Source organism: Rousettus aegyptiacus, unplaced genomic scaffold (genome assembly GCF_014176215.1).
Source record: "Rousettus aegyptiacus isolate mRouAeg1 unplaced genomic scaffold, mRouAeg1.p scaffold_m13_p_3, whole genome shotgun sequence".
NCBI lineage: Eukaryota > Metazoa > Chordata > Mammalia > Chiroptera > Pteropodidae > Rousettus > Rousettus aegyptiacus.
This window is the reverse complement of record NW_023416306.1, coordinates 135,667,427-135,686,560: the sequence shown is the minus strand read 5'-3', so window position 1 is coordinate 135,686,560 and position 19,134 is coordinate 135,667,427. Positions and strand designations below refer to the sequence as shown.

The 19,134-nt window shown below is 41.0% G+C and overlaps 1 protein-coding gene and 1 pseudogene across 3 annotated transcripts in view; one reads left to right on the top strand and one right to left on the bottom strand.

The window, feature by feature from the left end:
• Positions 1–19,134, bottom strand: part of PAQR5 (progestin and adipoQ receptor family member 5) — a 73,255-nt gene that overhangs the window by 32,032 nt on the left and 22,089 nt on the right. For 2 of the 3 annotated variants that reach the window (XM_016145756.2, XM_016145757.2), the window contains exon 2: positions 6,869–7,033. In XM_016145756.2, the coding sequence (XP_016001242.2) occupies positions 6,869–6,919 (51 nt within the window). In that variant the 5' untranslated portion in view covers positions 6,920–7,033. Of the gene's footprint in view, positions 1–6,868; positions 7,034–14,522; positions 14,616–19,134 lie in introns of those variants that run through there. The other variant, XM_036238442.1, reaches the window with a different exon arrangement.
• Positions 2,902–3,019, top strand: LOC118600643 (annotated as a pseudogene).

The following is a 19,134-nucleotide window of genomic DNA, read 5'->3' as shown; positions in this document are numbered from 1 at the left end:
CTGTGGCAAACCAGGAGGCCATAAGCTCCAGCTACAAGATGGTGGATCTTCCATCTGCCTGGGTCTCTCACAGTTCCCACTGAGCATTTAGTTATGTAATGTGAGTGTGAAATAAATCTTTTCTATGTTAAGTCATTGAGCTATCTGGAGGAATGTTTAAACTTAGCATAGCCTAGCCCTTTCTGCCTAGTACAGTTATTCATGTTAAAATAGCTAGAGTAACCACTAAACTAATTAATACAGATCATACTTCTATATATTAATTATAAAAAAGTGGAGGGGAAAATAGAATATTAAGTGAAAACTAGAAAACAAGAATGTAAAACTCAATGCAAAGAAAGCAAGAAAGGACAGGACAACTAAACAAACGGAACAAAGAGAAAGCATGTAAGATGATCAAAATAAATGCAAATATATCAATAATCATTACAAATACAAATGTTAGGTAAAATTGTCTAGTTAAATAACAAATATTGTCAAACTAGATAAAATCCAACTATGTGCCATTTACACGATACAGTTAAAATATAAGAACGGGGAGAGATTAAAAGTTGAAGGAAAGAAAGAAACCAGGCGAATTACAAAAATAACAAAGCTGGAGTGGCTCTATGGCTGTCAGACATGTTCTGAAACAAAAAGCACTACTAAAAGGAAAGAGAATCACTAAAAAATAATAAGAAATTTACTTCACCAGGAAGATATAACAATTATAAACTTGGATGTACCTAAGAAAACATAGGCTCAAAATATGTAAAGCAAAATTGACTTATCTACATGGAATAATTCACAAATCTGTCATCATGGTGGGAGATTTTACATATTAGTTATGATAGATTAAGCAGAATAAAATTAGTAATAATATAAAAATATCTGATCTTATGGGGGTATATATGGAATACTGCCTCGACAACTGAAGATTAGATATTATTTTCATACATTTAGAAGATTTTTGAAAATTGATCATGTGCTAGGTCATATGGCTAGTCTGAACAAATTTCAAGGATTGAAATAATACAGAAGGCATTCTCAGATCACAATCAATTAAGTTAAATCAGTAACAAAAACTCCATACATTTGGAAATTTAAAAAAACACACACTTATTCTAAGCAATCATAAGTCACATAAGAAATCAAAATGAAAATTAGAAATTGGAACAGTACAGGTGGACTGCATTTAAAGTAATACTTAGAGGGAAACATATATATTTAATTGTTTACATTAGAAGACAGAGTGATTAACTTAAGTTAGAGCAGAAACAGCAAAATAAGCCTGAAATAGAAAGAAAATAATAAAAATACCAACAGACATTAGAGATATAAAATACATAATAAAGAGGCTCCGCTGAGGCCAAAACTGCCTTTCAAATGTTAAAAAAAGACAAAATAATGAGAAAAGAGAGAAAAACAAAAATCACATGATCATGTCAATAGACACAAAAAAAGCATTTCACAAGATCCAATACCTGTCATGATACAAAAACACTCAATAAAATTGTAGTAGAACTTCTTCAACTCAGTAAAGCCCATCTATGAAAAATCTACAGCTAACATACTTCTTGATGGAATATGGAAAGCTTTCTCCCTTAGGAACATGACAAGGATATCTGTTCTCACTACTTCTGTTTACTATCATGGTGAAGGTTCTAGCTAGGTCAATTGGACAAGGACAAGAAATAAAAGGCATCTAGATTGTAAAGGAAGAAGCAAAACTATTTATTTGCAAATGACATCATCTTACATAGAAGAAATCCTAAAGGATCCATGGAAATAACTATTAGAGCTAATAAATGAGTTCAAAAAGGTTGCAGGATATAAGATCAATATACAAAACTCAGTTTTATTTCTTTATACTAGCAACGAACACTCTGAAAATTAATTTAAGGAAACAATTACATTTACAACAGCATCAGAAACAATAAATACTTAGGAATAAATTTAACAAAATTATTTTAATGGTACAAGACCTGTATACCGAAGAATACAAAACACCACTGAAAGAAATTAAAGAAGACCTAAATAAATGCAAAGGCAATCCATGTTCACGGACTAAAAGACTTAATATTGTTAAGATGGTAATGTTCCCTAAATTGATCAACAGATTCAATGCAACCCTTGACAAAATCTCAACTGTCTTTTTTTGTAGAAATTAAACTCATACAAAAATTCTAGGGACTCTGGACAGCCAAAACAATCTTGAAAAAGAAGAATAAAGTTGAAAGTCTCACATTTCTAAAAACTTATTACAACGCTATATAGGAGAGTGTGGTACTAGCATAAGAATAGGCAAATAGGTCAGTGAAATAGGACTTAGAATTCAGCAATAAACCTTTTACAGCCAACTGATTTTCAGTAAAGGTGCCTAAGCGATTTAATAGAGAAAAAATAGTCTTTTCAACAAATGGTGCTGGAACTAGTCAATATATATGTATATATTATACATTTATACATATATATATACACACACATATACACACACACAAGAATAAAGTTGGACTCCTATCTCACACCACATGCAATAATTAACTGTCAAAAATAGATCACAGACAAAAATGTAAGACATAAAGCTCTTAGAAAAATATATAGAAGTAAATCTTCATGACCTTAGATTAGCCAAAGTTTTCTTAGCTATGACACCAAAATCACAAGCAACAAAAGAAACAAATATCATCAAAATGTTGAACTTTTGTACTTCAAAGAATGCTATCAATAAAATGGGGGGGAAAAAACCCAACACACAGAATGGGAGAAAATATCTGCAAATCATATATCTAATAAAAGACTTGTATCGAGAATATATAAAGAACTTTTACAACTCGACAAGAAAAAAAAATGGCCCAATTTAAAAATTGGCAAATGGCTTGAGTACATTTCTCTCCAAAAGAGATTTAAAAATAGCCGCTAGTCTACAGCCATGCCACCCTGAACAAGCCCAATCCCATCTGATCCTGGAAGCTGAGCAGGGTTGGGCCTGGTTAGTACTTGGAGGGAGACGACCTAAGAAGACCAGGTGCTGAAGGTGTAAACAACTAAAAAATAAGGGATCGTAAGCTGACAAGGTCCTTGTAATCTTGAGGTCAACCAAGGGTTGCCTTGCCTAAAAAAATAAAAAATAAATAAATGGACACTAAACATATGAAAAGATGCTCAACATCACTAATCATTAGCGAAATGCAAATCAAAACTACGATGAGATACCACCTCATGCCCATTACGTTGGCTACTATAAAAAATAGCAGAAAACAGCAAGTGTTGACAAGGATAGGAAGAAATTAAAACTCTTGTTGTATTGTTGGTGGGAATATAAAATAATATAGTCACTGCGGCAAACAGTATGGCAGTTTCTCAAAACCTTAAAAACAGAATTATTGAATGATCCAGCAATTCCACTTCTGGGTATATACCCCAAATTACTGAATGCAGGACCTCAAAGAGATATGTACGCACCTGTGTTCATACTAACATTATTCACAATAGCTAAAATATAGAGGCGACCCAGTGTCCAGTGATGGAGAAATGGATAAGCAAAATGAGGTATGTACATACAATGGAATATAATTTCAGCCTTAAAAAGGAAGTAAAATCTAACATATGCTATAGCATGAATGAAACTTAAGGACCTTATGCTAAGTGAAATAGATAAGCCAGTCACAAAAGGACAAATAGTGTATTATTCTACTTAAATGAGGAAGTAGGGTAGTCAAAACCATAAACAGAAAGCATCATGGTGGTTGTCAGAGGCTGAGGGGAGGGAAAAATTAGAGAGTTACTGTTTAATGAGTAGAGAGTTTCAGTTCTACAGGACAAAAAGAATTATGAAGATGAATGGTGGTGATGGCTGTACTATAATGTGAATATGTTTAATATCACTGAACTGTGCACTTAAAAATGGTTAAGGCAGTAAATTTTACACCAATTATATTTCACCACAATAAAAAAAAAACTAGATATAGATAGAGTTACCACATGACCCAACAATTCCACTCTTAGGTGTATATATAAGAGATCTGAAAATATGTCTACATAAAAACCTGTACACAAATATTCATAGCAGCGTTATTCATAATAGCCAAAAAACTGAATCAATTCATGTGTCCATCAACTGATAAATGAACAAACTGTGGTATATCTCTACAATGGAATATTATTCTGCTGTAAAAAATGAATGAAGTACTAATACATGCTATAGCATAGATGAACTTTGAAAACATTTTGCTAAGCAAAAGAAGTCATTCGCAAAAGGCTGCCTGTTATATGATTCCATTTATATGAAATATCCCAGATAGTTAAATCCATAGAGACAGAAAGTAAATTAGTGCTTGCCATAGGCCTGGGAGTGGAGGGAGTGGGAAATGTCTGCTAACTGGTACAGAATTTCTTTCTACAGTGATGAAGATGTTCCAAAATTGATTGTGATGATTTTGTGCAACATACTTTGTCTACATAAACATCCTAAAACCCACTGAACTGATTCTTGTAAAGGGTGAATTTTATGGCATGTGAATTATATCTCAACAAAGCTGTTATTAAAAAAAATCTTTTCCACGGAGGCAATTCAGCTGTAGGATTGAGTTATTCCCTGAACCCCTTCGCAGGTTGCCATTCATGTAGACAAAAAGGTAAACAGTGCTGCCTTGGAATGGGCAATGTGGTGGCCCCATTGAGACATTTTATAGGTAATGTCTACCAAGCACTCAGGAGTGTAATTCTAAGAGTATATGAAAATTTCCCTAGAATAAATAGGCAACATTCTCCAATTCATTTGTAGTTGACATAATCTTAATCCCAAATCCAGGCAAGGGCAGCATAGTAAGGAAAAATTATAGGCCAACTCATTAAATAGATTTAAGAATCCTAAACAAAATATTAACTAATGGATTCCAGCAATAGATTAAAATGATATTACATCATGACCTAGTTGTACTTAAATGCAAGGTTAGTTTAAATTTAGTAATCAGTCAATGTAATTCACCACACTGACAACTTAAATGAATCTTAAATGAATATATATTGATAGAGAAAAAAAGTTCTGTAAAATTCATTATTAAAGCAAAAAAAAAAAAAAAAGTCCTAGAATACTAGGGATAAAGAGGAATATTCTTAACCTGATAAAGATTTATTATTTACACACACACACACACACACACACACACACACATATACACACAGAGAAAGCTAACATTATATTAAATGATGAAATGCTGAAAGTATTTCTTTTTATTAAAATCAAAAACAATACCAAGATGCCTGCAATCGCAAATGTTACTGTATTTTAATAACTTCCAGTTGATTCTGATGGTGGTGATCCAAGCACCCACTTTGAGAAATCCTGAGCTGGAGAAACCATTTGCCTGTTGAGATGGCTCCCTGTTCGCAGGTGCCCAAGCCCATGTCCCCAATAACACTCCCCAGCCATTCGCTGGGTTATGCTTCTTTTCTTTGGTAATAATCCCATTGTTCTATTTCATTTTTCTTGGCCCCATGAGACTCGCCTACCAGATATTAGTTCCATTTTACAGATAAGGAAACGTGAGGCTTGCCTGAATTCTCATAGGAAGTAGCAGAGACACAGCACAAGGCCATGAGCAGCACCTAGGGGAGTCCTCCTGCCTGTACCCCTGAACTAAGGTGTCCGAGATAGCGTCATGTGTTTACCTATAGTCTGCAAGCCAAGGCTGTAGTTAATAAAAGATCTCAATTTGACACAAAATGCCCTGTTTCCTGGCAAAGTTTTATGCCACGTTCTATACGAAGTTGCCGCCTAGACGTCTTTGTTTTGTCTCTGATTTGGGTCCGTATAGGAATCAACAGCTAGATATTTATTCCATTCCTTGAACTGTTTGTTCAAATCTTTAACAACTCGCTAATGTACCCAGGATTGTTTTTAAGCACAAGCGAGACTAGAAATTACAAGACATATACCCAAGTTCTAACTTCTAAGGGAAAGGAGAAACTGCCCTTTCCCATGAGTAATCTATTAGTCAGGAATGTGCCAGTGGAGATTTGACTGCGCCAAGGGGTGGTGGCCCCCTCCGGTTCCCTGCCCAATGGGTGAGGCTCCGAGAGGGTAGGGAAGTGGGCCAGGCCACACAGCTGGTTGATATACAAAGGGAGAGGCAGCTGTACAGAACAGCCTGCAGAGGTTCCAACCAACAGCTGAAGGGGCTCGGGCAGAGGAGAGGGCACCTGCAGCACCATGAAGAAGGAAGTCAGAGAAGGAGACTGAGGGGAGAGGGGAAGAAAGCTTTCTCTAAACAGAGACCAAAAGAAGTGAATGTCCAAGCTGGTGGGAAGACTAAAGAGACCACCGGTGTGGCTAGAGAAGAGGGTATATGAATGGGAAATGGTGGAGGAGGGGGGTAGAGTCAGGCCAAGCGAGGGAGTTCCTAGGCCCAGGAGTCCATGAAAGGGCAGGGCTAATGCCCACTCGACAACCCTCCCCATCACCTCGATTCCCTGCCTGGTCTGGGCCTCCTGCAAGTGATGGGGACAACAGTGAAGCCTCAGGGGACTTCACCTCTGGCCTGCTTTAAAGCACCCATGGGAGGGCCCTAAAAAAATCTCTATCCAGCTAGATGCTGCTGGCTTCCTCTCTTTATCTATAGTCTAAAAACTGACTTTGCTTCAGGATAAAATACAGATGTCACAGGGAAAGGCTACAACACAAACAGTTTTGGGAGCACTTCCATTTCCAGGGTCAGTACAGGCTGGGGAACAGGAGACTCTCATCCCCCAAGGAATCCGGGAGGGACTCCGTGAAGAGAGCAGGCCTGCATAGAGCAGACTGGTTGAAGACAGAGCAGTCACCCTGCTGCAGAGGCCACACCCTCGTCACAGCCTGGAAGTCCACCACTGGAGCGGGAGCACATACCTGGGGCATCTGGTCTATGCTGAACACCCTGGGGAGCTTCAGGCTCAGCATCTTGAAGCCAGGCTGGGAAGGCCAGTGGGTGGCAGCTGCTCCCTGTCACCAGGCCTCACTCAAAGCTCTGCCATGGCCTGGGGTGCCTCTGGCCAGCTGGTGCCCAGGCTGCTTCTGAAAGAGGACAACATGAAGAAATCCAGTCAGACTCAATCGAACTCCAGCCAGGATCAAGACTGTCAGGTTGTTTATGGGGCATACACTTGCTTGTGATGGCAAAATAATCAGGCTTCCTTAAAAACAACAGTCGAACTATCAGACTGCTGAGTCACTCCAAGAGTGCTGCAGGGAGGTAATTAAATAATATGGGCAATCATGCAATTATAGAGTTGGAAAGGGACACGGAGGTCACCCAATCCCCTCGTGTTGCACGTGAGGGTCAGAGGGGTGCAGTAACTTCCCCAAGGTTGCACAGCTGCGGGAGAGCTAGGTTTGCTCCCTCTCCACTGCATCATGTGGGCAGATGGTGTGATCCTGGAGGGCAGAAGAGAACTGAAAGTTGTGCTCCAGATCACACAAAGAGAAGGAGCTCTTTCAGAAGGCTGGCTGGAGCACAGATACCCTAGACACACAAAAGAACTAGACCAGGTAAATCAGGCGGCACTTGTTGAAGACAGAGCAAAGCGGAGTAACAAGATTGTTTAAAAGAAGGATTAAGGCTGCTTAACACCTGTAATTAATGTGTGCTAGAAAAACTCAAGTCCTCAGAACAGGTCCAAGAAACAGAAAAATACAGGCTGGGTTTAGCAGAGAAAGAGCAGAGCTCAGAATGAACCAAAGTCAACGCCACCTCTACCCCCACTATCGCTGGGCCAAAATCTGCTGCCTTCTTAGAGCCCCCAGGAGGGATTCTGTCCCTGTCTCTGAAGGCCTGAGGCCTCATCTGTAGCACCAGCCACACCTGCCTGCAGGCAAAGCTTCCTGACTAGGCCTCGTACCCCCACCACTGGGGAGGACACTTTGGGATGCTTGGAAGCTCAGGGTGTGTGCCTGACTCATCCTGGGCCTTCATCAAATACCTGTCCAATTCATTAAAGCTTTGCTGTTTGTCCTGGAAACAAAGTGTGTTTTGTTTTGTTTTTTACAGTTTGTTGATACTTTTGCTTCTTATTGTAGTCTTATGTTCTATGTATTATTATCTGGAACTATGTAGCAAAATCCTGTATATTTATGTTTCATTGTCATAAACTTGCTTCTTTAAAACACTGATGTAAAATAAACATTACTCAATAGTCAAAAAGTGGAAACAACCCACATGTCCATCAGCAAATAAATGGATAAACAAAATAACAAATAAACAAAATGTGTTCTACATATACAATGAAATATCATTCAGTCATCATAAGAAGTGAAGTTCTGATACATGCTGTAACATGGATGAAACTTGAAAACATTATGCTAAGTGAAACAAGCCAGTCACAGAAGGTCAAATGTTGCATGATTTCACTTATATGAGGAACCTAGCATAGGCAAAGTCACGGAGACATTAAGTCGAACAGATGCTGGGTGGAGAGAGGAATGGGGAGTTGTTTCAAGGGTACAGAGTTTCTGTTTTGGATGATGAAAAGTTCTGGAAATGGGTAGTAATGATGGTTGTACAACATTGTGAATATAACGCCACTGAACTGTACATTTAAAGTGGTTAAAATGATAAATTTTATGTTGTGCATATTTTATCACGATAAGAAGTTATGTAATAATTGTAAATAACAGAAGAATAAAGAAAAAATGTAAAGCACTTGTATATTTTACCCAGGTTAAAAAACAAAAGTTAATACTTTGCAAACAAACAACATCGATGTTTGTGGGCCACCAGCACACCTTGGTTCTCTTGGCTTTCCAGGTCTAAATCGCCAAGCCAGAAGCACTGCAAAGTCACTGAGTAGCAAGACGCAAAGCAAAGGTCCAGTGCTGGGGGGATCTTGAGCACAGCAGAAAGCTTCAACCAGTAATGGGACCATGGCTGGGCCTCTGCGGACCTGTCCGCATTGGTCCTCTGGTTCTCAGTGAGTCAGCTCAATATCATGGCCAGAAAAAAAAAAAAAAAAGAAAGGGTCTCCACTCTCACAGTACACGCTATCCAGGTAGGATGACTAGACTGAAGATCAAAAATGAGGGGTAATAAAAGTAGTATGTGATTCATCTATCTCTTCATTCAGCAACTGTTTGCTGCATTTTTATCATGCGGTGATTAAGGGTAAAGGTTAATGTATAGTTAGGTATTCTTGGTGGGCTGGTGCAGCTTGAAGAAAAAGGTGAGAATTTAATGGACATAAACATTGTAAAGGTCTGTGACAAATAGGATAGAGGGAAGTGGGCCTCCTCCATACCATTCTATTCCTTTGTTGCACAGGGGAAAAAAAGATGAGTAAGACAGTCACTATCACCAAGAGATGAGACAGATATGCACCAACTAACTAGCACAAGTCACTCTGAGAAGAAGGGTGACTCACCCACTCTGCACCAAGCCTGTGCAGGTCACCTTGCCACCTGCCTTATCTCATTCACCTTCACCATGCCATCTCAGGAAGCTGACAGAGTAATTAAGGAACTGGATTCAAGTCACGTACATTCAAAGCCCAGTATGCCATTTCCTGTGCAGCTGGAACTTAACTCCCCATGCCTTAGTTTCTCTATCTGTAAAATGGAAATAATAGTAGTACTTTCTCCATAAGGTTTTTATTATGATCGAAGAGAGAAAACTCACATAAAGGGCCTGCCATAAAATACAGGTCCAACAAACACTTCCTATTATTATGAATTTTCAGATAGAAAGTTAATTTTATATTTTACAAACAGGAAAACTGAGGTATCAAAAAGTTAAGAGGAATTGCCCAAGATTACACAGCTGGTAGGCAGTAGAGTTACGATTTGATTTCTGGTTTTATAAGTTTCTTTTTAAGAGGAGAACTAACTTTTGTTAAAAGTAAATTAAGTCCTAACATACAGCAGTGGGACTTATTTCTCTTTGCTACTGAAAGATGTGTGCAATATATTGTAAACAGAGTCTTTGCAATGATGCTTACAACCTAGACACTAAACGACCCTCTTTGCCAATTCAGGTTGAGGCGAAGTCTCAGGTAAGACCAAACTTGACCTTGCTGTTTCAAAAGTGTGAGATTTCTTGTGTCATGTTTTCCTGCTGTTCAAAGAAATAAGGATTCTCATTAATTGTCTTGCATCTAAAATGTAAAGCTTTATATTTGTCAAAACTGTGAAACATCCATGGAGGATCATGGAAAGCTATATGGCATGGCTGATGATACATTCACTGTGCTTTTTGTTAATTATTTCAGATATACAGTCGTCCCTTGGTATCTGAGGGAGTTTGGGCACAGGAACTCCACAGATACCAAAATCAGAGGATGCTCAGGACCCTCATGTAAAATGGCATGGTATTTGCACATAACCTACACACATCCTCTGATATACTCTAATTGTCTCTAGATTACTTATAATACCTAGCATAATGTAAATAGCTGTTATACTATATTGCTTAGGGAATAATGACAAGAAAAAATGTCTATGCATGTTCAATACAGATGCAACCATTGTACTATGTGCTATGTACTAGGCCTAACTACATAGTACAAGTCAGCAACATTTTTTAAATATTTTTGATCAGTGGTTGGTTGAATCCACAGAGGGCCAACTGTAATTGAACATAAAGTGAACTCACTGGTCTCTTTAGCCTCTTTCCATCACAAGCCAAGCTCTTAATTTCACCAACACTATAAAAACCAGAGTGTAATTTCCAGTACTTCAAATGGCAGCTTGGTTTGTTGTCTTTTTTTTGCAGAGATCAGAGATCTAGAAACAAGATGGAATTAAAAAAAAAAAAAGTCTTCTGAGTGTTCCAAAATCAAAACACGATGTGAAACTTTGCTAATATTTCAACAGTATATTGGTGCCCCATATAAGATTTCATTTAAAAGAGGGTTCCACAGTTTAAACATGTTTTAAAACAGCTAAAAAAAAAAAAAAGTAAATGAGCTGTATTATATGCTCCAAAGACTTGCAGAGCCCTCTCAAAATAGTCCTAAAAAAAAAAAAAAAAAAAAAAAAAAATGCAAACCGTACCAACAAAATCACTCTCAGGAGGTTTCAGGCTAGTATAAGACCAAGCAAAATTAATAGGAGGTGAATTTTGCACCTGACTACTTCATTCTTGGGGGACCCTCCCAGCAAACTTTAGCCTATACACTGTGTATCCTAGGACTTGAAGGACACAGTCAGTAAAACTTATAACCTCCTAATATGTTTATATATAAGGTGGCTGAATATAAACTGATGGGCTATTTTCCCAATAAGAGAGGCCAAAAAAAGCCTATAACTTCTAGGGATGCAAATGAACTTTTTATAACATTAATTTATTTATTTAGTTAAGACATACTTAGAATCTGTTATCATATCCAACACATTAATTTTAAAATATTGTTTTTCCACTCATATTTCCTAGAAATAAGTGTATTCAAAAGCATCATCTGTATCTTCAACGACAGTATCTTCATAACCACAGCCATTTTTTGGAGTCACCTAACACACTGTAAGTGAAAAATATTCTCATATCCATCTTATTTGAAAGCTGCACTTTTTGGAACTGTGTTCAATCCTGCTGCTAAAAAATGTATCCCAAGTCCCAAGTAGTCATTTGCTATTATTAAACTATCTGCAATTTGCTTTCAAACACTACACACACACACACACACACACACACACACACACTCACACACACACACACACACACACAGTGTGAGATGAAAATGTTGGTTTTAACCCATGGGGTGGTGGCTAATTAGCGTTTGAAAGACTAACCATAAACTCATATTCCAGAGGCCACAATTTTGGTTGGTTGGGATTGTTTTTGATTAACACCAAAGGGTTTGCTAATTAGCACTGTGGATGCTGTTACACTGGAGAAATGAATCAGAGTTTGGTGAACTAGTGAGGAGTGTTGCACGGTGTGCTCCTTCTTGCATGATCAGGGACAGTGACAGGGTGCCCGGAATGGCTGCCCCTCTTAATGGGCTATTTAGAGGGAGGATTCGGGGCCTGGATCAATGAGAAGCTCAGCTGACCCATGCCACTACACAACTGCCACGTCAGCCTCAGGTGACCTTTCGAGCAAGTTGCGCATAAGAGAACCTAAAGAGTAGCTTGCCGGGGACTTTACCCGTCATACCATTTTTGTGCCTGCTTGCCGAAAATATCCGTATGGTAGAACTCAGCCCCAGACTCTCGCTGTGCTGTGTCACCTGGCGGTGAGGTTCTGGGGGTCCTCTAGCATTCATGGACCTCTAAATACTGATAGAGCCTAAGACTGTATTTCAACTTTAGAAACTCTCAGTTGGAAGTCACAACATTATCTTGTGTACCACTAAGACTGAAAAACATGTTGCCAATTATAGTCATGAGACATCACTGACTGGAAATGAATCCTAATTTCGGAGCTGTTAAAAAAAATTTGTTTTAAGTGTACGTAAAAATTGATGAAATACAGTAATTATAAATGAATGATTGATTGGCTTAGGTTTCTCCTTGCAACTAGGAGACTATATTTCTGGGAACAAATCTCAATCTGTATTACATTTTTCCCCCTTCTCTCTTCAAATTGATTTTGTGTTTCAGGGTATCCCAAGCAAGTACTGATGGGGAGAGTTTCAGGTTCCCATATCTTCCCCAAACAGCACATTCAGCTCATTGTTCAAAATAAAGGATCGGAGTGACTATGGAAGATCTGAATAGACCCAACTATAATGCCACTTCCTCCTTTCTGAAAAAATATTATGTTGGAAAACAAAAATCTCATCGTCAGGCAAATGTAGTAAAAACAAAGAATGCTGTTTGGTAGGGGATTTCTCCATTGTTTGCTTTTAGAATACTAGACACATGAGATCACGAAGCTCCTGAGAGGTCATCTAGTCCAAATTACCCCTGAGTTCATGACTATCGCTGATGGCATTTCAGACAAGAGGTCAGACATCTGCGCCAAGGAAACAAGGTTAAGAGAGGGAGCTCAAGTTCCGTGAGAAGCCAGTGGTGAGACGACTGGAGAGGTTCGGAACCAGTCTCACCTTTCTGCCCATACTTGTCGGCCAGTCCTAGACCACGCAGGTGGCAGAGTGGTCTGAACACTCACTGGTCTTGATAAGGCCCCAGTTTCCGGGGTGTGAGCTGGCTGAGAACAGAGAGCTTGGGCTCCTGAAGCTGAGTTACACTTCTGTTCCTCTCACTCCTCTTGAGCTCCTGTCTTGATCTCCTTCAGGTTATGCAGAAAACAGCACAAAGCCCAAGTGGCAAACTGGGGCACAGTTTCCATTTCATCGTTGTGCCAGAAGGTCCCTCCCAGATGACCACCAAAGGGTCCTCACCACCACAGAGGCCTGACCTTGCACCTGGGGTGGGACAGAGTCTAGGAGCAGCCCCAAGCTGCCTTCTAACTCCTATTTTACCTTAAAATGCATGTAAATATCAAAATATTTTGTACATCAAAGGACACTATCAAGAGAGTAAAAAGACAGTCCACAGAATGGGAGAAAATATTGCAAATATTTATCAGAATATATAAAGAACTCATCTACAACTCAACAATAAAACCAAAAACCCAATTCAAAAATGGGTGAAGGACTTGAATAGTCATTTCTCTGAAGAAAACGTACAAATGCCCAACAAGCAAATGAAAAGATGCTCAGCATCACTGGTCATTAGAGAAATGCAAATCAGAACCACAGTGAGATACTGCTCCGTGCCCATTAGGATGGGTATTAGTGCATTGCTGATGGGTTGCAAAATGGTGCAACCGCTGTGGGAAACAGTACGGTGGTTCCTCAACAAATTCAACATAGAATAACTATACAATCCAGCAATTTCACTTCTGGTTATACCTCCCAAAACTTGGACCAAACAGATGCCTGTACATCAATATTCAGAGCAGCATTACTTACAATAACCAAAAGGTGGCAACAACCCAAATGTCCATTAGCAGGTGAATGGATAAACAAAATTTGATCTTCACATACAACAGAATATTATTTAGCCTTAAAGAGGAAGTTCTGATACATATTATAACATGGATGAACCTTGAAAACATTATGCTAAGTGAAATAAGCCAAACACAAAAGGACAAATATAATTTATGACTCCACTTACATGAGGTAGGACCTAGAACGGGAAAATTCATAGAGACAGAAAGTAGAACAGAGGTTGCCATGAGCTGGAGGGTGTGGGCGGTAGGGTGTTATTGTTTTAATGGGTACAGAGTTTCTGTTTGGATGATAAAAAGTTCTGGAAATGGACAGTGGTGATGGTTGCAAACACTGTGAATGTACTTGATGCTACCGAATTGTACACTTAAAAATGGTTAAAATGGCAAATTTTATGTTATATACCTTTACTACAATAAAAATGTATCTTTAAAAAGTATCTGAGCTTTGCAGTCTGCTCCATAACTTAACTATTTCATATTAATATAAAACTTTATTTTCTCCAAATCTTCCAGAAAAAAATAAATTATAGATAGACACATATATATCATCTTAGTCCATTCAGGTTGCTATAACAAAATACCACAAACATTTATAAACAACAAACATTGATTCTTCACAGTTCTGGAGGCTGGGAAGTTCAAGATCAGGTTGCCAGCATGGCTGGGTTCTGGTCAAGGCCCTGTTCCGGGTGGCAGACTGCCAACTTCTTGCCATTTCCTCACAGGGCATTAGGGGCAAGGGAACTCTCTTGGCCTCTTTTATAAGGGCACTCGTCCCATTCATGAGGGCTCCACCTATTCACCTCCCAAATGCCCCGCCTTCTAATTCCATCACATTGGGCATTAGGATTTCAAAATGTGAATTTCAGGGATGCATACATTCAGCCCACGGTATGTATATATATACATGAACAAAACACTGGCCAGAAAAACTATATATATGCTATTCTTGGGCCTGGATCTACCACCCATGATAACTAGTAAGTGCAGATTAATTCCTCATATATTCAGTATATAGATATCATATACAACCTATTGCTGCCAAACCCCTTCTTTGAGAAGCACTTACAAGTTCAATCCACCCTGCTTCCTATTCTATAAATGAGAATCCCAGATAGGACATGACTTGTTTGAGGTTGCTCAGCGGGGACCTGGCAAGGTCGGGATTAAATGAGGTCTGTAATGAACGGTGGGAACATGGGCAGAGATGTGTGACAGGACTCGAAAGACCAGCAGCTGCGCCCTGCCAGGGCTGGTTTCTAAATCCACCACAGGGACAAAAGAACCAAAGCCCAGGAGAGTGAGCCGGGGTGGCTGAGGTCACTCTGTAACCGATGACTTACACCTGAACTCCAGCCTGGCTGCAGCCAGAGCCAAATGCCCACCTCAGCAAAATCACAAAAATGGCTATTAATTAAAACCACAATTATTCTGTCTGCTAATGCAGTGTTTTCTAAACTGCAGGTCACAATCTGTCGTGAGATCATAAAACCGATTTAGTGGGTCATGACTAACATTTAAAAATAGAATAATATGGAAAATAATAGAACAAAATATCAGTGTATTGCATAGAGTAAAGATAAGTATTGCTCTGTGATATTCCTGATTGTTATGTATGTTAAGTTATATATGTTTGTTTATGTTATACCTAACCATGTATGTGTGCTGGGTTATGATATAAAAGGTATTTCTTATTGAAAGTCACAGTCAAAGAAGTCTGAAAGAGTGTGTGAATGTCACAGGTCGTCTGTACTGGTTCTGGGGAGCCATGGCTTTTTCCCCTCATCTAGCGTCACACACGTCATGATGTGTCTATGGAGTTTCGGGGAGCAAAGCTTCCAGAGATCTAGATAGAAGGCTGGCTGGACGACAAGACCCTCCTAAGATTCCCTGGTATGTTGCAACCAGCACCCTGACCACCTGAGCTTGGAGAATGTTCTAAAGATGAAACCCCAGCTCTTCAGCAGCCTTCTGATGAGTTGCAACAGGAGGGAAGTACAGCTTGGGACTTAGGGTAGCCAAGGTCAGGTCTCTCCTCTGCCATCTCCTAGATATGACCTTGGCTGGGTTGAGTAATTCTCTCTGACTCATTATTGTCATCTGTGAAATAAGGATATTAATACCTTCCTGGCCAAAGTTATGCGGAACAAAAATGAGATAATGAATGTGAACATAGGTATTACTACAAATTCTAAATAAATACCAGTAGTGTTACTAGTAGTAGTAGGAGTACTGTTACTATTACTGTAAATAACAACGCACTCAGGAGAGGGGACCATCAGCTGCAACAACCCTTAGGATGGAGTTTGTAACCCGAAGTCCATGGAAATTTACCCCGAGGTCAAACTGTGTGTGCATGAATGTATGTCACTGGGGTCAGGTGCCATGGCTTTCAGTGGAGTTCCAGTGAGCTAGAAACATTCAGAACCACTGCCCCACAGAGCGCCTGGTGGTCAGAAGTAAAGCCACACCTCCCAGTAACTTGGAGCCCAGACGAAGTCCCCCTTCTAGGTCAGGAGTTGCTGGGCCAGCTCTCAGTAGTGGGAAACAGTCGGACGTTCTGGGTTGTGTCTGCCAGTCAGTGAATGAGGGTAGTGTTCCTTTGCAGAAATCAGTACAGATGACCTGGAAATTGACCCGCTGGGTGGGAGAGGCATGGCCTCTGCAGGTGTGCCAGAGATAATTAGATCTGCAGGCTCCACTGGCCATGTCCATGGCAACCAGCCCCACCCCACCTCACTCCACCCTATAGGGGTACCAGGAGTGGTTCTCACCACCCAGCTCTCCTGTGGGCTGGGCAGGGGAGGCAGGCTGGAGGGACTCAGCAGGTACTGTCAGCCAGCTATCACTGTGGGCCACCCAGAGTGAGCCAGGCTCGAGGGATGGCTGCCATTCCTAAAATTCCTGGGAGTCCCACCACTCTGGCCAGGCTTCAGGCCTGTCCTCGAGCCTTGGACATTCCACTCCCTGGCTGCCATCCAGGCCCAGCTCTCCCAGAGGGAGCCTCCCCTGCTCTCCCTTTTCCCTGATCACCACCAGACCTGGGGAGGGTGTGGCAAGCACTGACTCTGGGGCAGGCAGATCTGGGCTCCGGTCTGGGCTTCTTCACATACTAGCTGGAGCCCTGGAGGGCACTGCCAAATTTTCTCAGCCTTGGTCCCATCCCTAACTCATAAGCTGAGGGAGGAGTGAATACAATGATGTACTTGAGGCTCTTTGCACGGAGCCTGGCCTGCAGCGAGCCCCTCAGTAAATAGCAGTTGTTATTATTAGCTTGGTTACATATTGTTCTCTGATACCTTTAGGTGTGGTGGTTTGGTTAACCACAATTTGGATTCCTAGAAGATGGAGTCTGGATCTCTTTTTATACAAAAGAAGAAATTCAATAAAAACCTGCTGACTGTTCTGCTGAGGCCATCCATTTTTCATTTGTCCATCTCTTCATCCACTTACTGATGTAGTGAATCTGCTAATGTGCCAGGCACTGTACTGAGAGCTAGGATGCAGGGGTGTGACCACAAGCTGAGCCTTAGGGGAGCCCCTGCAGAACAAGGGAGATGCACAGACCAGCAACTGGGCTGTTTTGATGCTCTGTGGGTGATGGAAACAAAGGTGTATGGAGGCATGTGGGCAGGGTCATGGTCATATTTGGGAGAAAAGGGGAGGGTTACAGCTTTACAGAGGAGGTGACATATGTTTGGAGCACAAGAGATCAGAAAGAATCTGTCAGTTTGGAGAGGGCACAGCTGACAGAAGGAACAGCTTGCACAAAGGCACAGAGGCATGTTACAGGAACAGCAAGTCGCCCCTTTGGGCTGCTGTAGCAGAGTGGGAGGTATGTGTCCTCTTCTGGCTAACCGGGAGCAGAGTCGGGGAGTGTGCGTGTAGCAGTGGAGGATGCCCAGGGTTGCCATGAAGGCAGGGGTCAGCCCCACCAGGGAGGAGCTTTTTATTTACTTTCCTCCTCAAACATTTTCCCATGCGTGCTCACTCACCCCTTTTCCCACAGGAGGCTGCCCCACGGGCAGAAGGGAAGGGAAAGGTGGCAGGACGGGGTAATCTACGGGGGTGGCTTCTTCCCTTTGCCCTTGAGACCTTTGCTCGCTCCTGCTAAGGAGTCAAGCATCCTGCCACCCGGAGCTGTATTTGTCCTCAGCTCTCCCCTCTCTAAAACTGTGCTTGCTGGGACACCTGCTTGCTCCTCTCTGCAGCCACCGAAACTTGAGATTTGCTCAGGTCTCTGTCCCTTGCCATACATCCTCTCCCTGTTGTCAAGTGCACCCAGCACTGTGGCAGCATTTACTCAGTGCATGGTGAATCCCCAAAGCACTCACGCCCTAGGCGCTGAGGACACTCAGACATTTAGACTTCTTAGACTCCTCTGAGTGCTTCCAGGAGCTAGCATCTGGTAGAGAGACGAGACAGACCGGAAACTGTCCATGTGCAGGGACAGGAAACGCCAAGGAATACGGCGAAGCGAGGAGAGAGAACACAAAGTGCAGCTGCGACCCCAAAAAGGAGGAGCAGATGGGGATGAAAGTGAGGAAAGCAGGGACTTCGGGTTTCTCGAGTGTTGTAAAAATAACAAGAGGATGCTATCATGATAGATATGTGACATTAAGTATCGGTCAATGCCCATCCAATCAGTGTACAATAGAGAGTGAACCCTAGTGGAAACTACGGACATTAATTAACAATAATGTATTAATAGTGGTTCATCAGTTGTCACAAATGTACCATACTAACGCAAGATATTAATAAAAGAGGAAACTTGGCAGGGGGCATATCGGAGCTCTCTGTACCTTCTGCACGATTTTTCTGAAACCTAAAACTGTTCTAAAAAACAGTCTATTTAGAAAAGAAAAAACCTAGGCCAACATTAAAAAGTTAAGGAAACTCACATAAGAACCAGGACTCAAGTTGCTCTTGACACATCTAAAGACCTGCAGCCCTGGGCCAAATTTGTACACTGTGACAAGTGGCTGCTTCTTCCCTTCAGGCAGCTCCACACTCCCACCAGGCTCAGCTGGGAGCTCTGCAGGTAGGTCCCTGATGGCAAAGGTCAGGTGTCCAATTACAGGGAGACAGCGGGGGTCTTGGAGCTCCATCTCCCAGGGAGATGAATGGAAACGGTGGCACCCATGCCGGAAGAGAGGCAGACCAGGGCAGTTTGCAGACAAGTGGAATTGGACTTGCACAGATTTGCAGTTTAAAAATATGTGACCACATC